The 17,357-nt window shown below is 46.6% G+C and overlaps 1 protein-coding gene across 7 annotated transcripts in view; it reads left to right on the top strand.

The window, feature by feature from the left end:
* Positions 1-17,357, top strand: part of DCAF6 (DDB1 and CUL4 associated factor 6) — a 156,182-nt gene that overhangs the window by 25,542 nt on the left and 113,283 nt on the right. For all 7 annotated transcript variants that reach the window (XM_075909075.1, XM_075909054.1, XM_075909049.1 and 4 more), the window contains one exon: positions 4,802-4,894. In XM_075909075.1, coding sequence (XP_075765190.1) covers positions 4,802-4,894 — 93 coding nt within the window. The remainder of the gene's footprint in view (positions 1-4,801; positions 4,895-17,357) is intronic.

Below are 17,357 nucleotides of genomic sequence, written 5' to 3'. Positions count from 1 at the left end.
CCGCCGCGGCTGCGGCTTTGCTCCCGGTGCCCCTGGTCTGCTGGGAGGGGGGGGGCGCCGCTAGTGTGCCTCTTCTCCCCCCCCCCCCCCGCAGACCAGGCTTTTGTTGTGGACCCTGGGGCAGAGCAGCTGGGGTGCTGCCGGTTAGTCCCGCAGCGCCACTCTGGGCACTACTGGAGCAACCCAGCAGCACCCCAGCTGCTCTGCCCCAGGCGTCACCAAGTCAGCCGCTGCTGAAACTGACCAGCGCTGACTACAGGAAACCCGAGGCAGAGTTGCTCTGCCCCGGGCTTCCTGGAATCAGCCGCTGATCAGTTTCAGCAGCAGCTGACTTGGGGACGCTTGGGGTTCTTAAGTTGAATCTGTATGTAAGTCAGAACTGGCGGTCAGTTTCAGCAGCGGCTGAATCTGGACGCCAGTTCCGACTTACATACAGATTCAACTTAAGAAGAAACCTACAGTCCCTATCTTGTACGTAACCCGGGGACTGCCTGTAGATATTCAAATTATTGAACAGTTTCTTTATATTTGTCAGGACAGCTACCTTTTTGCCTGTGACCTCAAATAAGAATTTTATTTTAAAAATACATTTTGTGAGTTTTTTAAAAGTCTGAATAACAGTATGGAATGAAATTACCATGTCTAAGGATTGTGGTAGGAAGTAATGTGGTGATTACCATTACAGTTGTAAGGTGTATTTAATAATAAACATGATGTTGGTAGAAATTTTCAAGTTCAGTACCCAAATGAATAGATTTATAGAAAACAAAGTACAATTTTGTGTCACCAAATCTCTTCAGAGTAATGTGTTATAAATCATATATGGAGTGAGTAGTGATGTTTACCATTAAGAATACATTTGTTTTTTCATTATGAAAGGTCTTTTTTTAGTTGTGTTTAACCTTGTCAAATTATCATTGCTTGGGCTGATGTATACCAACTCTGATCTGTTCTTGAAGGTGATTCTTTTAAAAAATGTGAAGAAAAATGTTTAGCAATTTTTAGTTACAAAAATGGGGTAAGGATTGGGTGAATATTTTAACCATTACTAAAAGAAAAATCTAAGAATAGATACAGTTTCCCAGTGAGGTGTGAGAGAAACTTAACATTTACCATGGAAATGGTCTGTGGCATAGATGTGTGCTTGATGAAGGTCTGGTGAATATGTATTCTGAATTGGTAAATGTTAGTTAAAAAATGCATAAAGTACACTTTTGAAGTGACCAGCAATCTCCTAAGGTTCTTTTGGCACTTTGTGTGTATGCATATGTAATCTTGAGTGGATTTGCCTTACTTTTAAAGGTGCCCTTCATAATTCTGACTCACTTCATATGATGGTTGGCGGAAGGAAGCAATTAGAGCTCTTACCTCATTAGTACACATCTCTTGCAAAACATAGCTTTCAATTGTTGTCAAGAAGATAGCTCTCCATATTTCTTTACATGCCATTTCTTTTCTAAAAGCTTAGAAATGCCATATAAGCAAAAGAATATTGAAGCTGCAAAATCAATGCACCAAAGACTTTGATAACATGTTTTTTTCCCTTAGAGGACTCCTGTCCTACATGAATGCCATGCATCTGATGAAGTGGTTTTTACCCACAAATGCTTATGCCCAGATAAATCTCTTAGTCTTTAAAGTGCCAGGAGACTGCTTGTTGTTTTTGCAGTTAGACTAACATAGCTACCCCTTTGAGACCTGTCCCCATTTTTTGATTATGCATTTGATTGCATGTTCACCTGGGGGCAGAATGAAAGTTGCCTGACTCTTCCCTTATGTTGCAGCACCTTGTGACATCAACTTACTTTTAATGTTTTTTATATTTGTAATTTAGTAACTGACCTTAGTACCCAGAGCTTAAACTTCATTGTCCTGTACTAAGTACAGGCAGTCCCCGGGTTACGTACAAGATAGGGACTGTAGGTTTGTTCTTAAGTTGAATTTGTATGTAAGTCGGAACTGGCGTCCAAATTCAGCCACTGCTGAAACTGACCAGCGGCTGACTACAGGAAGCCCGAGGCAAAGTTGCTCTGCCCTGGGCTTCCTGGAATCAACCGCTGATCAGTTTTAACAGCGGCTGAATTTGGACGCCTGGGACAGAGCAGCTGGGGCGCTGCCAGGTAGGTCTCCGCAGCGCCGCACCTCAGCGCTGCGGGGACCAACCCGGCAGGGCCCCAGCTGCTCTACCCCAGGCGTCATTGGTGAGAAAAGCCTGGTCTGCTGGGGGGGCGGGGCGCACTAGCTGCCCCCCCCTCCCAGCAGACCAGGGAGACGCGGGTGGCGGGACTGCCGAGATGCGGCCCACAGCAGACCAGGGAGACGCGGAGCAAAGACGCGGAGCACACGGGCAGCAGGACAGCCCAGACGCGCTGCGGCTGTCCCGCTGCCGGCGTCCTCCGAGGGTTTGCTCCCCGTCTCTCTGGTCTGCTGGGGTGGGCTTCCCCCCAGCAGACCAGGGAGACGCGGAGCAGCTTTTCTCACCCCGGAGGACGCGGGCGGCGGGACCGTGGCGCATCTGGGCGTCCCGCCGCTCCCGTCCTCCGGGGCGAGAGAAGCCCCATTAGTAACTGCGGATCCGACATAAGTCGGATCCGCGTAACTCGGGCACTGCCTGTACAGTTATTTTTCACTTCTCTCCTGTGTTGTCTACCTTCTTTCATCAACTTGTTTTAAAGGATCAGCACTTTCAGTATTTGTGAAATCACTGAATGAATCAGTCAGATTATGACTAATGCTAAAGGTGCATGTGTTGAAAATGGGATCTCTGCATTACGTAACATGATGAAAAAGGAAATACATCCTTAGGTGACAATTTTTACACCATCTTAGTGTTATTTTTTTCATTTTTATCAGTATGAACATTTTTTTAAGGAAGAGAGCTGTAGTCTGCTGGTAAATCGTTTGTATCCAAATGGGACCCAATAGCCTGAGGAAATGCTGTGTTTTAAATTAGAGGAAAGGAGGTCATCTGGAGTGATAATCTTCTTTCCTTTATGCACATTAGCACAGAAACTTATTATGATAATATAGAGGGATATGTGTTGTGTACTATACTTATTTTTTCCTCTCCAGGAAATTCACCTGATTTATACCTTAGTTGAGAACTTAAACTAGTGTAGCTAATGATTTAGTGTTAGGAGGACTAGGGTTTTAATTCTGCTTCTTAGAACAGGCCGGGGCAAAATACGCATTTGGCTCACCAAGCCAAAAGATCTAGCCTGTGGACACAGTGGGGAGTTCTAGGCAGGTTCCCCTGCTTGCCCTGAACACTGCTCAGAAAAGCGACTTCAGAGCCATTTCTTTTTCAAAACTGTAATCCCAGAGGGGAGGGGCACAAGGCTTCAGGCTCTGCCCCCAGCACAATCCCATTGGCCAGTTTCTGGCCAGAAACCGGCCAATGGGAACTGCCTGTTCAAATAACAGGCAGCACACAAAGCATCACACACCTCCTTACCTCCGGCTCAGTTATTCATACAAGCACATGGCCCTGCAGCCTGTGCAGGCATATGGCAGGCAGGCTCTGCAAGCATTTAGCTTAGCAGGCTGGTTGGGCTGCTGGCTGGTAAGTCTCCTGGGCAGAGCCTGCCTCTGGCACCCTCTCTCTCCCCTTCCCCAACTCTTTGCCCCCCTTATTCAACATATCCAAACCCTCTTCCCCTCTCTTGCAGCCACCCCTTCCCAGATTTGGCACTTCAATCCCCTGATTCAGATCACAATCCCCTCCTAACAGGGTCACAACCCAAACTTCTGCATCCCAGTCCCCTCCCCTAGGTCACAAACCAAACCACTGCACCCCCATTCCCTGCCCTTGGTCACAACTGCCTCCTTCACCCAAATGCCTTCCCAGATCCCACTCTCCCTCCTGCACTCCAGTCCCTTACCCCAAGCTTCTTTCTGTACCCAGCCTCCATCTCAGACCTCGCACCTCTTCCATTAATATCATGTAAGAGTGTGGCCCTTGACCAGTTTCCAAAATCTTGGAGTGATCCTCCATCAAAAATTATTGCCCAACCTGTCTTAGATTAACGATACTCTTCTTCTCCCCTTTCATTCCTTGGGGAGCTTCAGTATTTCTAAACAGCCTATTATAGAGGTGATGGGTGGAATGGTCCAGAAGAGCAAACAGATTTCACCCTTCTGTAGTGTGTAGCTATCCTAAGTGATAGGTTAGTGTCTTCTGAACTTCTCCTTTTGGGAATTAGTCTTACAGAGTAGACTGTGAAGATAAAAAGGTAGGACTCTATTAGGGTGATCTAGAGATTTGGGCCAGCTGTTGAGAAGATTTTCCCTCAGGGCATTGATAAATACAGTGTGGTAGTTAATCACAACTGCTGGAAGAAATAATTGCCTCTGATTATAATATGGGTCTGTTGCATTAATGGCCTTTACATTGCAAATCATTGGTAGCAAAATTAAGAAGTGTATTTAGTAGGGATTGAGAAGCCAAGAGAAGTTGCACCAGCATATGTTCTTTCAGGTCATCATAATTAAGTGGCTTCCTCATGAAATTAACTGGGCTCCTGACAAAAAAACATTATGTTTGTCTAGCTTGGAACTGATGGTTGGATAAACCAGTGTGGTCACATCATCATCCAAAAGGAATATCTGAAGTTGTCTTGCGGTGTTGATGTGGGGTGCCAGTATTAGGGTCATCGCTATTGTTTTCTGTGTTCTTTTTGCCTAGCCTTCAACAAAATATTTTTTTGCCTGTTCTTTTATTAACTACTTTTTTGTATTACTCCTTTTGTTACCTTTCCTCCTCCTAAACAGATTAACATTTCTGCTTAAATGTTTCAAACAGGTGAATACAATTTGCTGGAATGATACAGGAGAATATATTTTATCGGGTTCAGATGATACCAACCTGGTAATTAGCAATCCCTACAATAGAAAGGTAAGTTGACTTTTTGGATAGTTACTTTATTTTACTAGTGAAATATTAATTGTAAACAATAGTTGCTTTTGACAAGTTATATATTTTATGGGCCATAAGATTGTTTTTGTTATATTTTTCCACAAAAAACCTGTTTGTCCTTGCTTTAAGGATCTCTGCTACAATTTATAGGGTTTTACAATTTAACATTGCATAGCTACCTACCACGTGAACAACTTATTAAGAGCCAGAGGATTGCACTTTATGTAAAATGGAGTAGATTGCAATTGCAGTCATGGAAGCATTGTCCATGGAGACTGCCCTGTTTCAGCTTGATTTACCATACCTATCTCTAGCGGTAACATTTGTTACATAATTAACAAATAAAAATATAAATATACATAATACTTAATGCACAGTACAGTATGGATTGTTTATACATGAGATGGTACAAATGCTAATCCCCAGATAGTATCTCTTCTGCTTTCATCCATTCCCTTCTCTAGAACTGGAGGCAAGGGAAAAAACGTTTCATTGTGTTGTAAAAGTTTTAGAAATCTTGATTTAATTTGTTCAGGCTGGGAATAGAGTTCAGCTTCTTGAACCAGCCCTTTTCTCTCTCTCAAAAAAAAAAAATTTTTAGTAAATTTTTAGATTGCAACTGTAAAGATACTTAAAGTTTGTGGGTAGCTGGTGCCTTTTTGGTATTTTGGATGAAAAATATTAAATGGGTTAGTTTCTTTAAATCATGAGGTGCTGCAAATTAGGGATGTAAAATCCTGTTTAATTGGTTAATGGTTTAAACAATGGCTAAACTGATTAAGGAGGGAGGTGGAAGGGCTGCTCCAACTCCGCTGCAGTGGAGTAGCGCCCCACCCCCCACTTTGTAGGCAGGGGGCACTGACTGTGGCAGGCCCCTCGCAGAGCTGAAGCAGCCCTGCCCCCACTGTTTAACCAGAACTGGTAAGCATCATATGTTAAGGGTGATGCTTACTGGTTAACCTTTCACATCCCTACTGCAAATTAAAAGTAGTAATAAATAATCACATTTATACTACATGATCTGTGAGGAAATAGGAAGATGTTTGTATTGAACTAGGAGGAGCCAAATCATCTGTGGCTGATCAGAGAAATTGTAGTTCAATGACCTTTAGTAAGTTCATGTAACAACTTTTCTACTACAGCAGATTTCTTATAGCTTATGACTACATCTCCTCTGTGAATGACTTGGTTGTTTTTCAGAACAGATGCACTCTGTGGCACGTGTCAGTCTCTGATTTCCTTTGCACCATAGCAATACTCTTGCCCAATCCCCTTTTTTCTCAGAGGAGATGGGACCAAACACCTATAATAACTCTTGAAAGTTAATGTTCTGTGGAGAAATAGAGAGTTATAGGAGCATATGGGCTTGAAAAAGCAAGTGGATGGATAGAATGTTTGCCTATGTAAGGTGCTTTAGAGTGAAGTCTTGGGAGCCATGCATACTTCCAGTCATGTCTTTTTGTTCTCCCACATACTATTAATGCCCCTTAGCCTTAGAAACGTATCTCTTTTTCTCTGCTGCTGGTGTCAGTCTGATGAACCTCTTCTGATTCTTTGGGTACGTCTACACTAGCTCGTTAGTTCGAGCTAGGTAGGGTAATGAGGGCAAGCGGAGTTGCAAATGAAGCCCGGGATTTAAATATCCCGGACTTCATTTGCAAGTTCCCGGGCGCCGCCATTTTTAAATCCCCCTTAGTCCGAACTCCGTGCCCGCAGCTACACGCGGCACGGAGTTGGTAGTTCAAATTAGGATCTTTAATTTGAACTACCTACTCCGTGCCACGTGTAGCCGCGAGCACGGAGTTCGGACTAAGCGGGATTTAAAAATGGTGGTGCCCGGGAACATGCAAATGAAGCCCGGGATATTTAAATCCCGGGCTTCATTTGCAACTCCGTTTGCCCTCATTACCCTACATAGCTCGAACTAACGAGCTAGTTTAGACATACCCTTTCAGACTAGTATTCCTGCTGGCAAAGTGCAGGTGGTTCTGTTTTTTGTGGAGTAAGGTGCCTCAGGAACTGTTGCCAACTAAAATTGAGCTGGAAGCCTCCCATTTGCCCTGCTTCTTGTCATATTGAGAGGTAGTGGAAGAGGTGGGAGAAAATTATATTTAGATTTCTGATAGAAGCTGTCCCCCTAAGGTACCTCCTCTGGCCAATAAGCCTATTGAAGGCCTTCAGAAATGGAGACAGTGTTTAGTCAGACTGCAGTGGGGAGAAGGGAAGAAATTTCCCAAAGCCAAGAGATGTTAATGTGGCTTTTGGCGAAGTAACAATTGTGAGTGAGAGCAAGAGGTACTTAAATTTAATATGTAGTCTTCATTGTACTGCTGTTGATTGATCACCCTTAATTCAAGGGTTTCATGCTTTGGCCACCATTTTAGATGACAAGCTACCATGTTGATGACTCTCTTTAAAGAAAATAGTTTGTTTAAATTTGTGACTGAACTCATAGGAGAATTGTATGTCTCCTGCTTTATTCATGTTCTGCCATATTTGTGTTATAGCTGTGTTGGATGATGACCCCAGAATGTTTGTCTTTAAGAGCACTTTCACTGCCAATTTGACAAAATGCCAAGAAAGTGCCAATGTGAGGTTTTTAAAGACAGATGCAGCGTTCATACCAAAGATTAAAAATCTGAAGTGCCTTCCAAAATTTGAGAGGGACATGGTGTGGAGCATGATTTCAGATGTCTTAAGAGCCACACAACACTCTGACATAAGAACTACAAAACCTGAACCACCAAAAAAGAAAATCAATCTTCTTCTCGTGGCATGTGACTTAGATGACAAAAATGAACATGAATTGGTCTGCACTGTTCTGGTTCATAATCAAGCAGAAACCATCATTATCCATGTCCTCTGGAATGGTGGTCGAAGCATGAAGGGACATATGAATCTCTAGTGCGTCTGGTACTAGGGATCTAAAATTTAGATTGTGTGACTAATCAAATAGTCGGTGCAATTTTGATTGACTATTTGATTAGTCGATAAGCAACTCTCTGTTGCCTTGTGCTCCCTGTGGTGCTTCAAAGCAGCAGGGCCGCATGGAGCTCGGGGTCAGTGAGGGAGTCCCCAGGTGAACCCAGGTTCCATGAGGCACTGCTGCTTTGAAATGCCATGAGTAGCCTGGGACCGGCTGGGGACCCCAGACTGCACACCACATTTAAAAGCGGCAGCGCCACGTGCAGCCCGGGGTCTGGCCTCAAGCTCCATGCGGCGCTGCTGCTTTGAAGCACCCCCGTCTACCCCCGCTCTGTTCCTCTCCACCCGCTGCCTCTTTCTGATAGAGGCAACAAGGTGGAGGAAGTGACTAGTAGTTCATATCCCTGTCTGGTGCGTAATTATCTTATGACTCCAGCTGTGATGATGGTATGTGAATGCTTATTCTCACCTTTTAGATGATATTGTAAACAAGAAGTGGGTGGCATCACCTGGAAACGTAAACAAACTTGTTTGAGCAATTGGCTGAACAAAAATGGGATTGACTGGATTTGTAGGCTCTAAAGTTTTATGATTTTATTTTTGAATGCAGTTATATTTTGAACATAATTCTTCATTTGTAAGTTAAACTTCCATGATAGCGATTTTGTTACAGTACTTATAATCGGGGGAATTGAAACACACTTTCTTTTTTTTTTTTGCAGTGTAAATAACAAATTACAGGCAGTCCCCGGGTTACGTACAAGATAGGGACTGTAGGTTTCTTCTTAAGTTGAATCTGTATGTAAGTCGGAACTGGCGTCCAGATTCAGCCGCTGCTGAAACTGATCAGTTTCAACAACAGCTGAATCTGGACGCCAGTTCTGACTTACATACAGATTCAACTTAAGAACCCCAGGCGTCCCCAAGTCAGCTGCTGCTGAAACTGATCAGCAGCTGATTCCAGGAAGCCCGGGGCAGGGGCTTCCTGTAGTCAGCCACTGGTCAGTTTCAGCAGCGGCTGACTTGGGGACGCCTGGGGCAGAGCAGCTGGGGTGCTGCTGGGTTGGTCCAGTAGCGCCGCCGCTCCTTGGCGCTACTGGACCAACCCAGCAGCACCCAAGCTGCTCTGCCCCAGGCGTCCTGATTCAGCCGCTGCTGAAACTGACCAGCAGTGGCTGAATCAGGGCGCCTGGGGCAGAGCAGCTGGGGTGCTGCCGGATTGGTCCAGTAGCACCCAGAGTAGCGCTACGGGACCAACCGGCAGCGCCCCAGCTGCTGTACCACAGGCGTCCAAAGCAAAGCTGCGGAGCACGGGGGCAGCGGGACAGCCCAGACGCGCCATGGCTGTCCTGCTGCCCTCGGGCTCCGCGGCTTTGCTCTGCTTTGCTCCCCGTCTCCCTGGTCTGCAGACCAGGGGGACGGGGAGCAAAGCCGCGGAGCACGCGGACAGCCCAGACGCGTCTGGGCTGTCCGCTGCCCACGTGCTCCGCCGCTTTGCTTCGTCTCCCTGGTCTGCTGGAGACCAGGGAGACGGGCCCCGTTCGTAACTGCGGATCCAACGTAAGTCGGATCCGCGTAACTCGGGGACTCCCTGTACAAGCATTGCACATTTGTACGAAGTATGTACATTTTGTATTCTGTTTTGTAATAGAAATAGGTATATTTGAAAATGTAAAAACCATCCAAAATATTTAAATTGATGATACTCATCAGCGTGATTACTCAGATTAGTTTGTTTGATTGCTTGACAGACCTACTTTGCTATATTAATAACACAGTTAGCTTAAAAATCAAACCTCTGGTCTTCTGGATATAATTTTGTGAGTATTAATGCTACAATCAACACCTGAGTTTCCTGTGATTGAATGATCAAAGGAATTACTTTTTCTGGTTTTGGTTTATGTTATGTTGAGCCAGTGTTACTCTCTCTTATTTGTGTGGGCCTTTGCCATGGTAACAGAGTGTTGGGGGCTTTTAAAATAAGAATATATCACAAAACCACAAAAGCCAGCAGGGGGATTTGAGGGTAGGTGGGTTGTACCTGAAATTATTTTTAAAATGCAATATTTTGAAATTGACTGTTTCAAATTCATGGTGAGTCCTTTAATTATAAGATGTGAGTAAATGTATTTAAAACTATCTTTACATCATAGATAGGTAGACTTAGATAGGTAAGCTTTTCTCTATAATATGTATTGACTTAACTAAATCTTTTACTATTTTAAAAATTGATCCAACAAAACCACTGCTGATCAGTAATGTGGAAGCATACGATTTAAATTGATGAAAACAAATCTTAAACTTGTTTAAGATAGTAACTTGCCTACTATTGTTAAGGCCTAGGCTTCTAGATCTTGCCTGATAAACTTTTTAATGTCATGGTTTATATCAGTTGTTTGAAATTTAGGGTTGGGTGATTGGAGAGAATGTTTATCTTTAATTGCTAGTAGTTTATGCCCAACAGTAAATAGCAGATTTATTTAAATCTTTTAACAGTGTGTCATCCCTTCCCAAATTTAGCAAAGCCCTGGACTGGTTGTCCAGAGAAAATGAAATGCAGGAAAAAGGGGGATCCATAAATATAAATGCTTTTATTATGTCTTTTCCTTGTATGGAACTTGACTTTGCATTTTCTTTTGGAGAAAATATGTGTTGTATCCATCAGAGCAACATCCTCTCCATTTCATGTTCTCCTTTTGTCTTATTTATGTTCTGTTTTTTCCTGTGCTTATTCTTTCTTTTCTTAATTTCCTTTTACTTCACCTTTCCCTGCCTCTTACTCCTTTTTCCCCCCCTTTCTTCCCGGATAGAATGAGTTAATTATAATGCACTGAAATACAGAAAACACACAAAACTAAATGAAATACGAAGGTTTCAATAGAGCAATAGAAAATTGGCCACTATTAAAGGCAAGATATTGGACTAGCAAGTCATTGTTCTGATCAGGTGTGGCAAATCCTTTGTCCGTTGGTTTTAGAATATAGTTTAAAATTTAACATCAGTATGCAAATCAGTTGTAATAGTGATTGTCATAATACAGCAACGGACCAGCTATTCAATACATCTCCTGTAAAACCTAACCATGTTGCCAGAAGACACAACCTATTTCATCATAAAATCACACTGCTTAGACTGGATAAAAATGGAATCACTGCTTAGAGGGGATAAAGCAGGTCCAGGTACAACTTTGAACTTTGCAAAGTCTAGGGTGGGATTTTATTTTATGAAAAACCTGTAGGACATAATCTTTATTTCCTCCAACCCAGATTGGGGGCTAGATGGCTGTTAAATTCAGTTTGCCCTCCTTTAATTTCTAGATTTAGAAATTTGACTCTCTTGAAGTACGTAGCTTATGTCTGATGGAGTGTCTCTTTGGAAGTATTTTAAAATAAACTAGGGGGCTGCTCTCCCTGCTTGCTGTGCTCCCAAACCCCCCTCTCTCTGTGGGTAGGCAGCCCCAGTTCTCCCCCCAGCAGCTGGGCTCAGGCCACGGCATGGCAGCTCCAACCTGTCCTCCCCCTGCCAGGCCGGGACTGCAGTGCAGCAGCCTCAGCTCCTCCTCCTTGTCCTGTCTCCTCCCCCCCCCCCCCCCCCCCGGCACTGTCGGCCTGAGGCTGCATCAACCTTGGCACTCTCCCCCGGCTCCCCCCCCCCCCCCCCGGCCTCCGGGGAGGGCCATGCCACACCTGCTCCTGTCCTGGCTCTCCTCCCCTCACCAGGCCGAGGCCACACCAGCCTTGTCTCTTCTCCCCCTTCTCCTCCCCTCTTCCCCCCCCAATGCCAAGGGTGCACTAGCCCCAACAATTCCCCTTCCCCTCTGGCCACCAGGCCACACCTGCACCAACCCTGCCTCTTCCCTGGCTGAGGCTGCAGCAGCCCCAACTCTCTCCACCTGGTCGCTGGGGAAGGAATGGGCTGAGACCGCGAGGGAGAGATGAGGCTACACAGAAACCTCCTTCTTCCCCAGAGCATGAGGGAGGAAGGGAAGTGCTGAGGGTGGAGACAGGATGCAGAGTGCTGTGAAAAAGAATATAAATGATGCACTGTGGAAGATTCTGCAGTGGGGTTAGGCTAGGGCCATTGAAAAAAATCTTAGAGTAAGGCATTCAGCTCATTTGAAGTGGGCTTTGCCCACAAAGGCTCATGGGACTATATATTTTTGTTAGTCTCTAAGGGTATGTCTACGCTTGCACCCTATTTCGAAATAGGAATGCAAATGAAGACATTCAAAATTGCAAATGAAGCTGGAATTTAAATATCCCATGCTTCATTTGCATAATCATGTTATGGCGCTATTTTGAAATAAAACATGCTGTGTAGATATGGTTATTTCAAGAGAAAACCCTTCACTTAAAAAAAACCCTTATTCCTCATCCAATGAAGTTTTCCTGTTATTTTGAGAGAAGAGTTTTCTCTCAAAATAACTGCGTCTTCACAGTGTCTGTTATTTCGAAATAGCGCTGTAACGCGAAATTGCAAATGGAGCACGGGATATTTAAATCCCAGCTTCATTTGCAATTTCAAATTTCTTCATTTGCGTTCCTCTTTTGAAATAGGGTTCAAGTGTAGACATACCCTTAGCCGTTATTTCAAAATAATTTTACTAGCGTCTACGCAAGCCAACTGCTATTTCGAAATAGTGGAGGGCTTATTTTGAACTAGGTAAACCTCATTCCACAAGGCATAGCACCTATTTCAAAATTGATATTTAAAAATAAGCGCTGTTTAGATGCAGAATAGGGACTATTTCATAATAGGGGGCCTCCAGCCTTTCCCAGGGTGCCCTGCTGGTGCTCTGGCCACAAACAGGGAAACTCCTCTCTCCTCCTGCCCCCCCGGAGCCCTTAAAGGGGTAGAGTCTAGCACCAGGCCTGCCTGCCTGCCCAGAACCACTGTGCTGCTGCCTCTGACCCAGGCCACACCATGAGCCAGCCAGCCCTCCACCGCTCCCCAGGACCAGTCTGCCAGCTCCCAGGAGCCTGCCAGGGGCTGGAGAAGGCGGGTGCCTTCCTGGTCCAGTGTGAAGATCATGGACCTTATTGAGGTTTGGGGGGATGCCTCCAATCTCCATGATCTCGGCACTAGATGGAGAAATGCAGCCGTGTACAGCCGGATGGCTGCCAGCCTGGCCACCAAAAGGCCATATCCGAACCCAGGAGCAGGTTTGGATGACAATTAAGGAAGGCATATGCCAGGGCCATAGGGGGCAGCTCCCAAATAGGGGCAGACCCAGAGAGCTGCCCCTATTTTGACACCCTAGACCGCATCCTGGGAGAACGAGATGATCTGTGCCTCCCAGGTGGTTGTTGACCAGGGGCCGGCGGAGGAGGAGGGTCAGGAGCCCCAGGAGACTGAAGGGAGCGTGCCGCACAGCCAGGACCCTCAAGCCATCCCAGTGGACCTGTCACCGGTGTCATCTGGGGAGGCAACATGTGAGTGCCATCACTGTCCCCTTATGGGGGAGGGGAGGGAGACCAGGGACTGCACGCGTGTGCCTTGCTGACCATGGATCATGCAGCAACCTGTGCGCATGTGAGTACGTGCCATGCCACCCCTGGGCACGTGGCCCCAGCTGGCTTCCACACAGGGGCCTTGGCCTGTTACCCACATGTGTGTGTGAAGACACACGACATGCTCCTGACCCCGAAATGGGACACAGCAGGACGCACAAGCCCCTGCACAAGCCCCCTCTACGCAAAGGCAGGGGATGTCTCCCCCCACACACCCACACTATACACAGCACAGGGGCATGGATAAAGTCCCGGGACAGCTCCTACTCCCGGGGATAGTAGGACATCCCGAATATGACCTCTGTGCAAGTACATTGGCTCTGATAATGCGGAGACCAGTTGTCCTTGCCTTGCAGAGTGGGGCTGGGCTTGACCCACTGTGTCCCCAGGGATATCTGACCACTTCTCTTGTTTCTCCACAGCTGCACCCGCTGCGAGTGCAGGGTGTATCACCCCTCCCGGGACATCCTCCCACCCCCAGGCACTCTGCAGGCTGACCCATAACCAAGAGGACTACCAGTGGCAGCACCTGGGGTACTGCGAGCCCTGCACTGCATCCTGGAGCACTGGGTGCATGAAGACCTACAGCTCTGGCAGGAGAGCTGGTGGGAGCAGCTTGCCCAGAGCCATGCCATCTGTGAGCACCTGCAGACCCTGGTGCAGAGATTGCTGCCTCCTGCTGCTCCAGCCCCTGCTGCCTCTCCAGCTACCGCTCCTCCTTCCATTCCCTCTCCCGCTTCTTCCTCCACACCTTCCACCCCCTCTACACTCTCCCACCCCTCCCGGGTCACCAAGGTCCCTGAACCCACGGTGCTGGGAGACAGTTGGGCTGGCGAGACCCCAACCCTGAGCTTCTCCTCCCCCTTCTTCCCCTTGCCTCCCACTTCCAGCTCCCTCCTCCCAGGTTTACCCCTCCCGTCTCCCACCTTCTCTCCTCCCCTCTCCCGCCTTCTTTCCGCAGTCTCACCTGAGTTTCATTCCCCCTGCCACCCCAGTTTTGTTCAATAAAGAGAGTTTGTTTTCTTGTACAATAAAAGACACGTGTTCATCAGGAAGGGGGGTTAGAGAGGGGTCAGTGGAAGGACGCGAGGAAGGAATGAGGCTCATGCCCTCAGTGGGGCACACCAGGGAGACTGTTAGTGCTCCTCCGGGTGGAAGCTCTCCTGCAGGGCCTCCCAGATGGCAGCCGTACGGGGCTGTGTACACAGGCCGGCCAAGTGGTCGGCCTCTGCCATCCAGCTGGGCAGGAAAGCCTCTCCCTTCTGCTCACACAAATTGTGCAGTATACAGCATGCTGCCACCACATGCAGAGTCTTCCACTCTGAGAGGTCCAGGTGGGTTAGAAGGCATCTAAAACAGGCCTTCAGCCAGCCGAAGGCACCCTCCGCTATGATGCGGTCCCTGCTGAGCCTGGCATTAAATGCCTGTCGGGAAGGGTTGAGGTGTCACATGTACGGCTTTATCAGCTAGGGTTGTAGGGGATAGGCCGCATCCCCCACCAGGCAGACAGGCATGTCCACATCTCTGACCCTGATGTGGTGCTTGGGGAAGAAAGTCCCGGCGTGCAGCCTCTGGCACAAGGAGAAGTTGCGGTAAACCCACGCATCGTGTGCTCTACCAGCCCAGCCCACGTTGATGTCCACAAAGTGGTCCCGGTGGTCAGACACTGCCTGCAGGATGACGGGAAAGTATCCCTTCTGGTTGATGTAGAGGGAGGCCTGGTGTTCCAGGGCACGGATGGGGATGTGTGTCCCGTCAATAGCCCCCCCCCCCCCGCAGTTGGGGAAGCCCAGGGCACCAAAACCCTTGGTGACTGCGTCGACATTGGCAAGGCAGATGACTCTGCGGAGCAGCACTCTGTTGATGGCCTTAACCACCTGCAGACACATACAACCACTGGGGTGCCAGGGTGACTGAGAGTGCTCCCTCTCCACCACTGCTCCATGCCCTCACTCTCCAGAAGCAATGCCCCCTGCAATCCTGGCCACCACGTGCAGTCCCTAGTATGGGCGGCACAGAACAAACCCTCCCAGGGAGGGGGCTTTCACCCCCTTTCCCCTAGGGCAGCCTATTCCCTAGGGTCTGGAAGAAGGCCTGGGGATTGGGTTGCTGCAGATCCTGCGAGGCAGCCTGCAGAAAGTGCAGCCAGGCTGGCAGCAATATGTCCAAAAGAAGCACCAGAGTGCCCAGGGGCAGCTCCAGCTCCATGCTACAGAGTGCTGTGGTGTCCTGAGTGAGGGCAACCAGAGCACGCAGAGGAAAAAAATGCTTTATTGTCCCTCAGAGAGTTAGGTCGGCAAGTAAGCAGAGAAACCAGCTGTCCGGGAGGGTCCCTTTAAGCACAGGCCTCAGATACCTTGTGTGGCTGCTGCCTGACGCTAACTCCTGACTTGATGCCCTGCTGGAACCAGTTCTGGCTGGCCTTAAATGCAAGTCAGAGTCCAATCAGTGTGCACGTGCTATTTCGAAATAGAAAAACACTATTTCAAAATGCATTTTGTGTGTAGACATGTTATTTCAAAATAAGATATTTTGAAATACTAGTGTAGTGTAGATATACCCTAAGGTGCCACAACTATGATTCCTCCCTAGAGAGACTCCTTCCCACTCGCACTTTACTTTTAGTCTGAATCTGCTGCTGGCATCTTTGGAGTTCCTGTTCCTGTCTTTTTCTAATGTTTATCCTGGAGTTATCTTAATACATCAGATGATTTTGAGTGTCATTCCTTCTGTAACTTACAGATGCAAAGCTTTTTGAGCCACATTTAATTACACTTTAGGCAGCTGGAAAGTAGTCTCTTGGTGGAGAGGGAACACTAGAGGCTTATCTGTGCGTAGCGGTGCTTCTGGTAGTGCAGAACAGTGTCAAATACTCTGCATTTTTTTTCTTTAAGCTTTGTATGCTCATAAGTGGGAAATTCAAGTCTTTGGGGTATTAATTTCTACCTCCAAAGTAGTATGGAATTTGTAGTATTTTGCATGACTTTCTAGGCACTTTACAAATAGAAACGTAAAATTTTGTTTAATAGGTTAAACATTTGTTTAATCAGTTAAAGGCAGGATGCTCCAGCCATGGATAAGGGCTGCTCTGGCTGGCAGCCCCTACTTGTGAAGAGGGGTGAGGGTTGGGAGGGGCTGGGCTGGGTCCGTCATGAATAGGCATTGTTCTGGCCAGCCAGTTGGAGTAGCTTCTCCCTGCAGTAGGCTTCACCAACGGGTTAACTGGAACCAGTTAAAGGTAAGGCTTACCTGTTAACAATTGATGTCCCTATTTACAGACATAGGAATATAGGCAAAGTGGGATCAAGGCTCATTTTATTTTCTCTGGAATTGCTCCTTTGCTTAGCCACAGTTAATTTATTTTCTTAAACCCTTGACTGTTTTTGTTTTTAAATTTCTTTGGTGTGTTAAAATACTGTCTGGATTTAGTTTTTTATTAGGTTTCCTAAATGCATGCATATTTTAACATTCTATGTTTAAAAAATACTATACCCCCACTTACTATATTACCATAATGAACATTAACCTAATACTGTTCATTATAATTGTCTTCTCGTGTTGAGACCCTCTCCCTCTATTTACCATTAAGTTTCCTTGTGCTTTCTATGAGACAAAATGGGAGCCAAGCAATTGTCTTAGCACCCTCCCATGAGCCAACAAAAATGGAACCACTGTCATTCTCAAGTCCAATTTGGTCCCAATTGGACCAAACTTTTTGAGAGTTATTGTGTTTAATCCTGATATTGGTGGCAATAAAACTGGTTCCTTTGAGGTATCTCTAGCTTTTATGGGTAGGAGCCTTTATAGACTGCCATCCTGAAAAGGAATTAGAATGGCCTGATGATGGAATAGGGACACTGGGGGCTTATTGTGTTAATTGCTGTGGCTGGATGTGGAAAGCAAAAGGAGGAATCAGTCATATTGCCCTCTTCCCCATCTGCTGCTTCTCATGGAAATGATGCTTTTAACAGCCTGCACTCCCTAATGAAAGGGGCTTTTAGAAGGTT

This window comes from Pelodiscus sinensis, chromosome 1, assembly GCF_049634645.1.
Source record: "Pelodiscus sinensis isolate JC-2024 chromosome 1, ASM4963464v1, whole genome shotgun sequence".
Lineage (NCBI taxonomy): Eukaryota > Metazoa > Chordata > Testudines > Trionychidae > Pelodiscus > Pelodiscus sinensis.
Note: the sequence above shows the minus strand (reverse complement) of the source record. Positions and strands in the feature narration are given on the sequence as shown.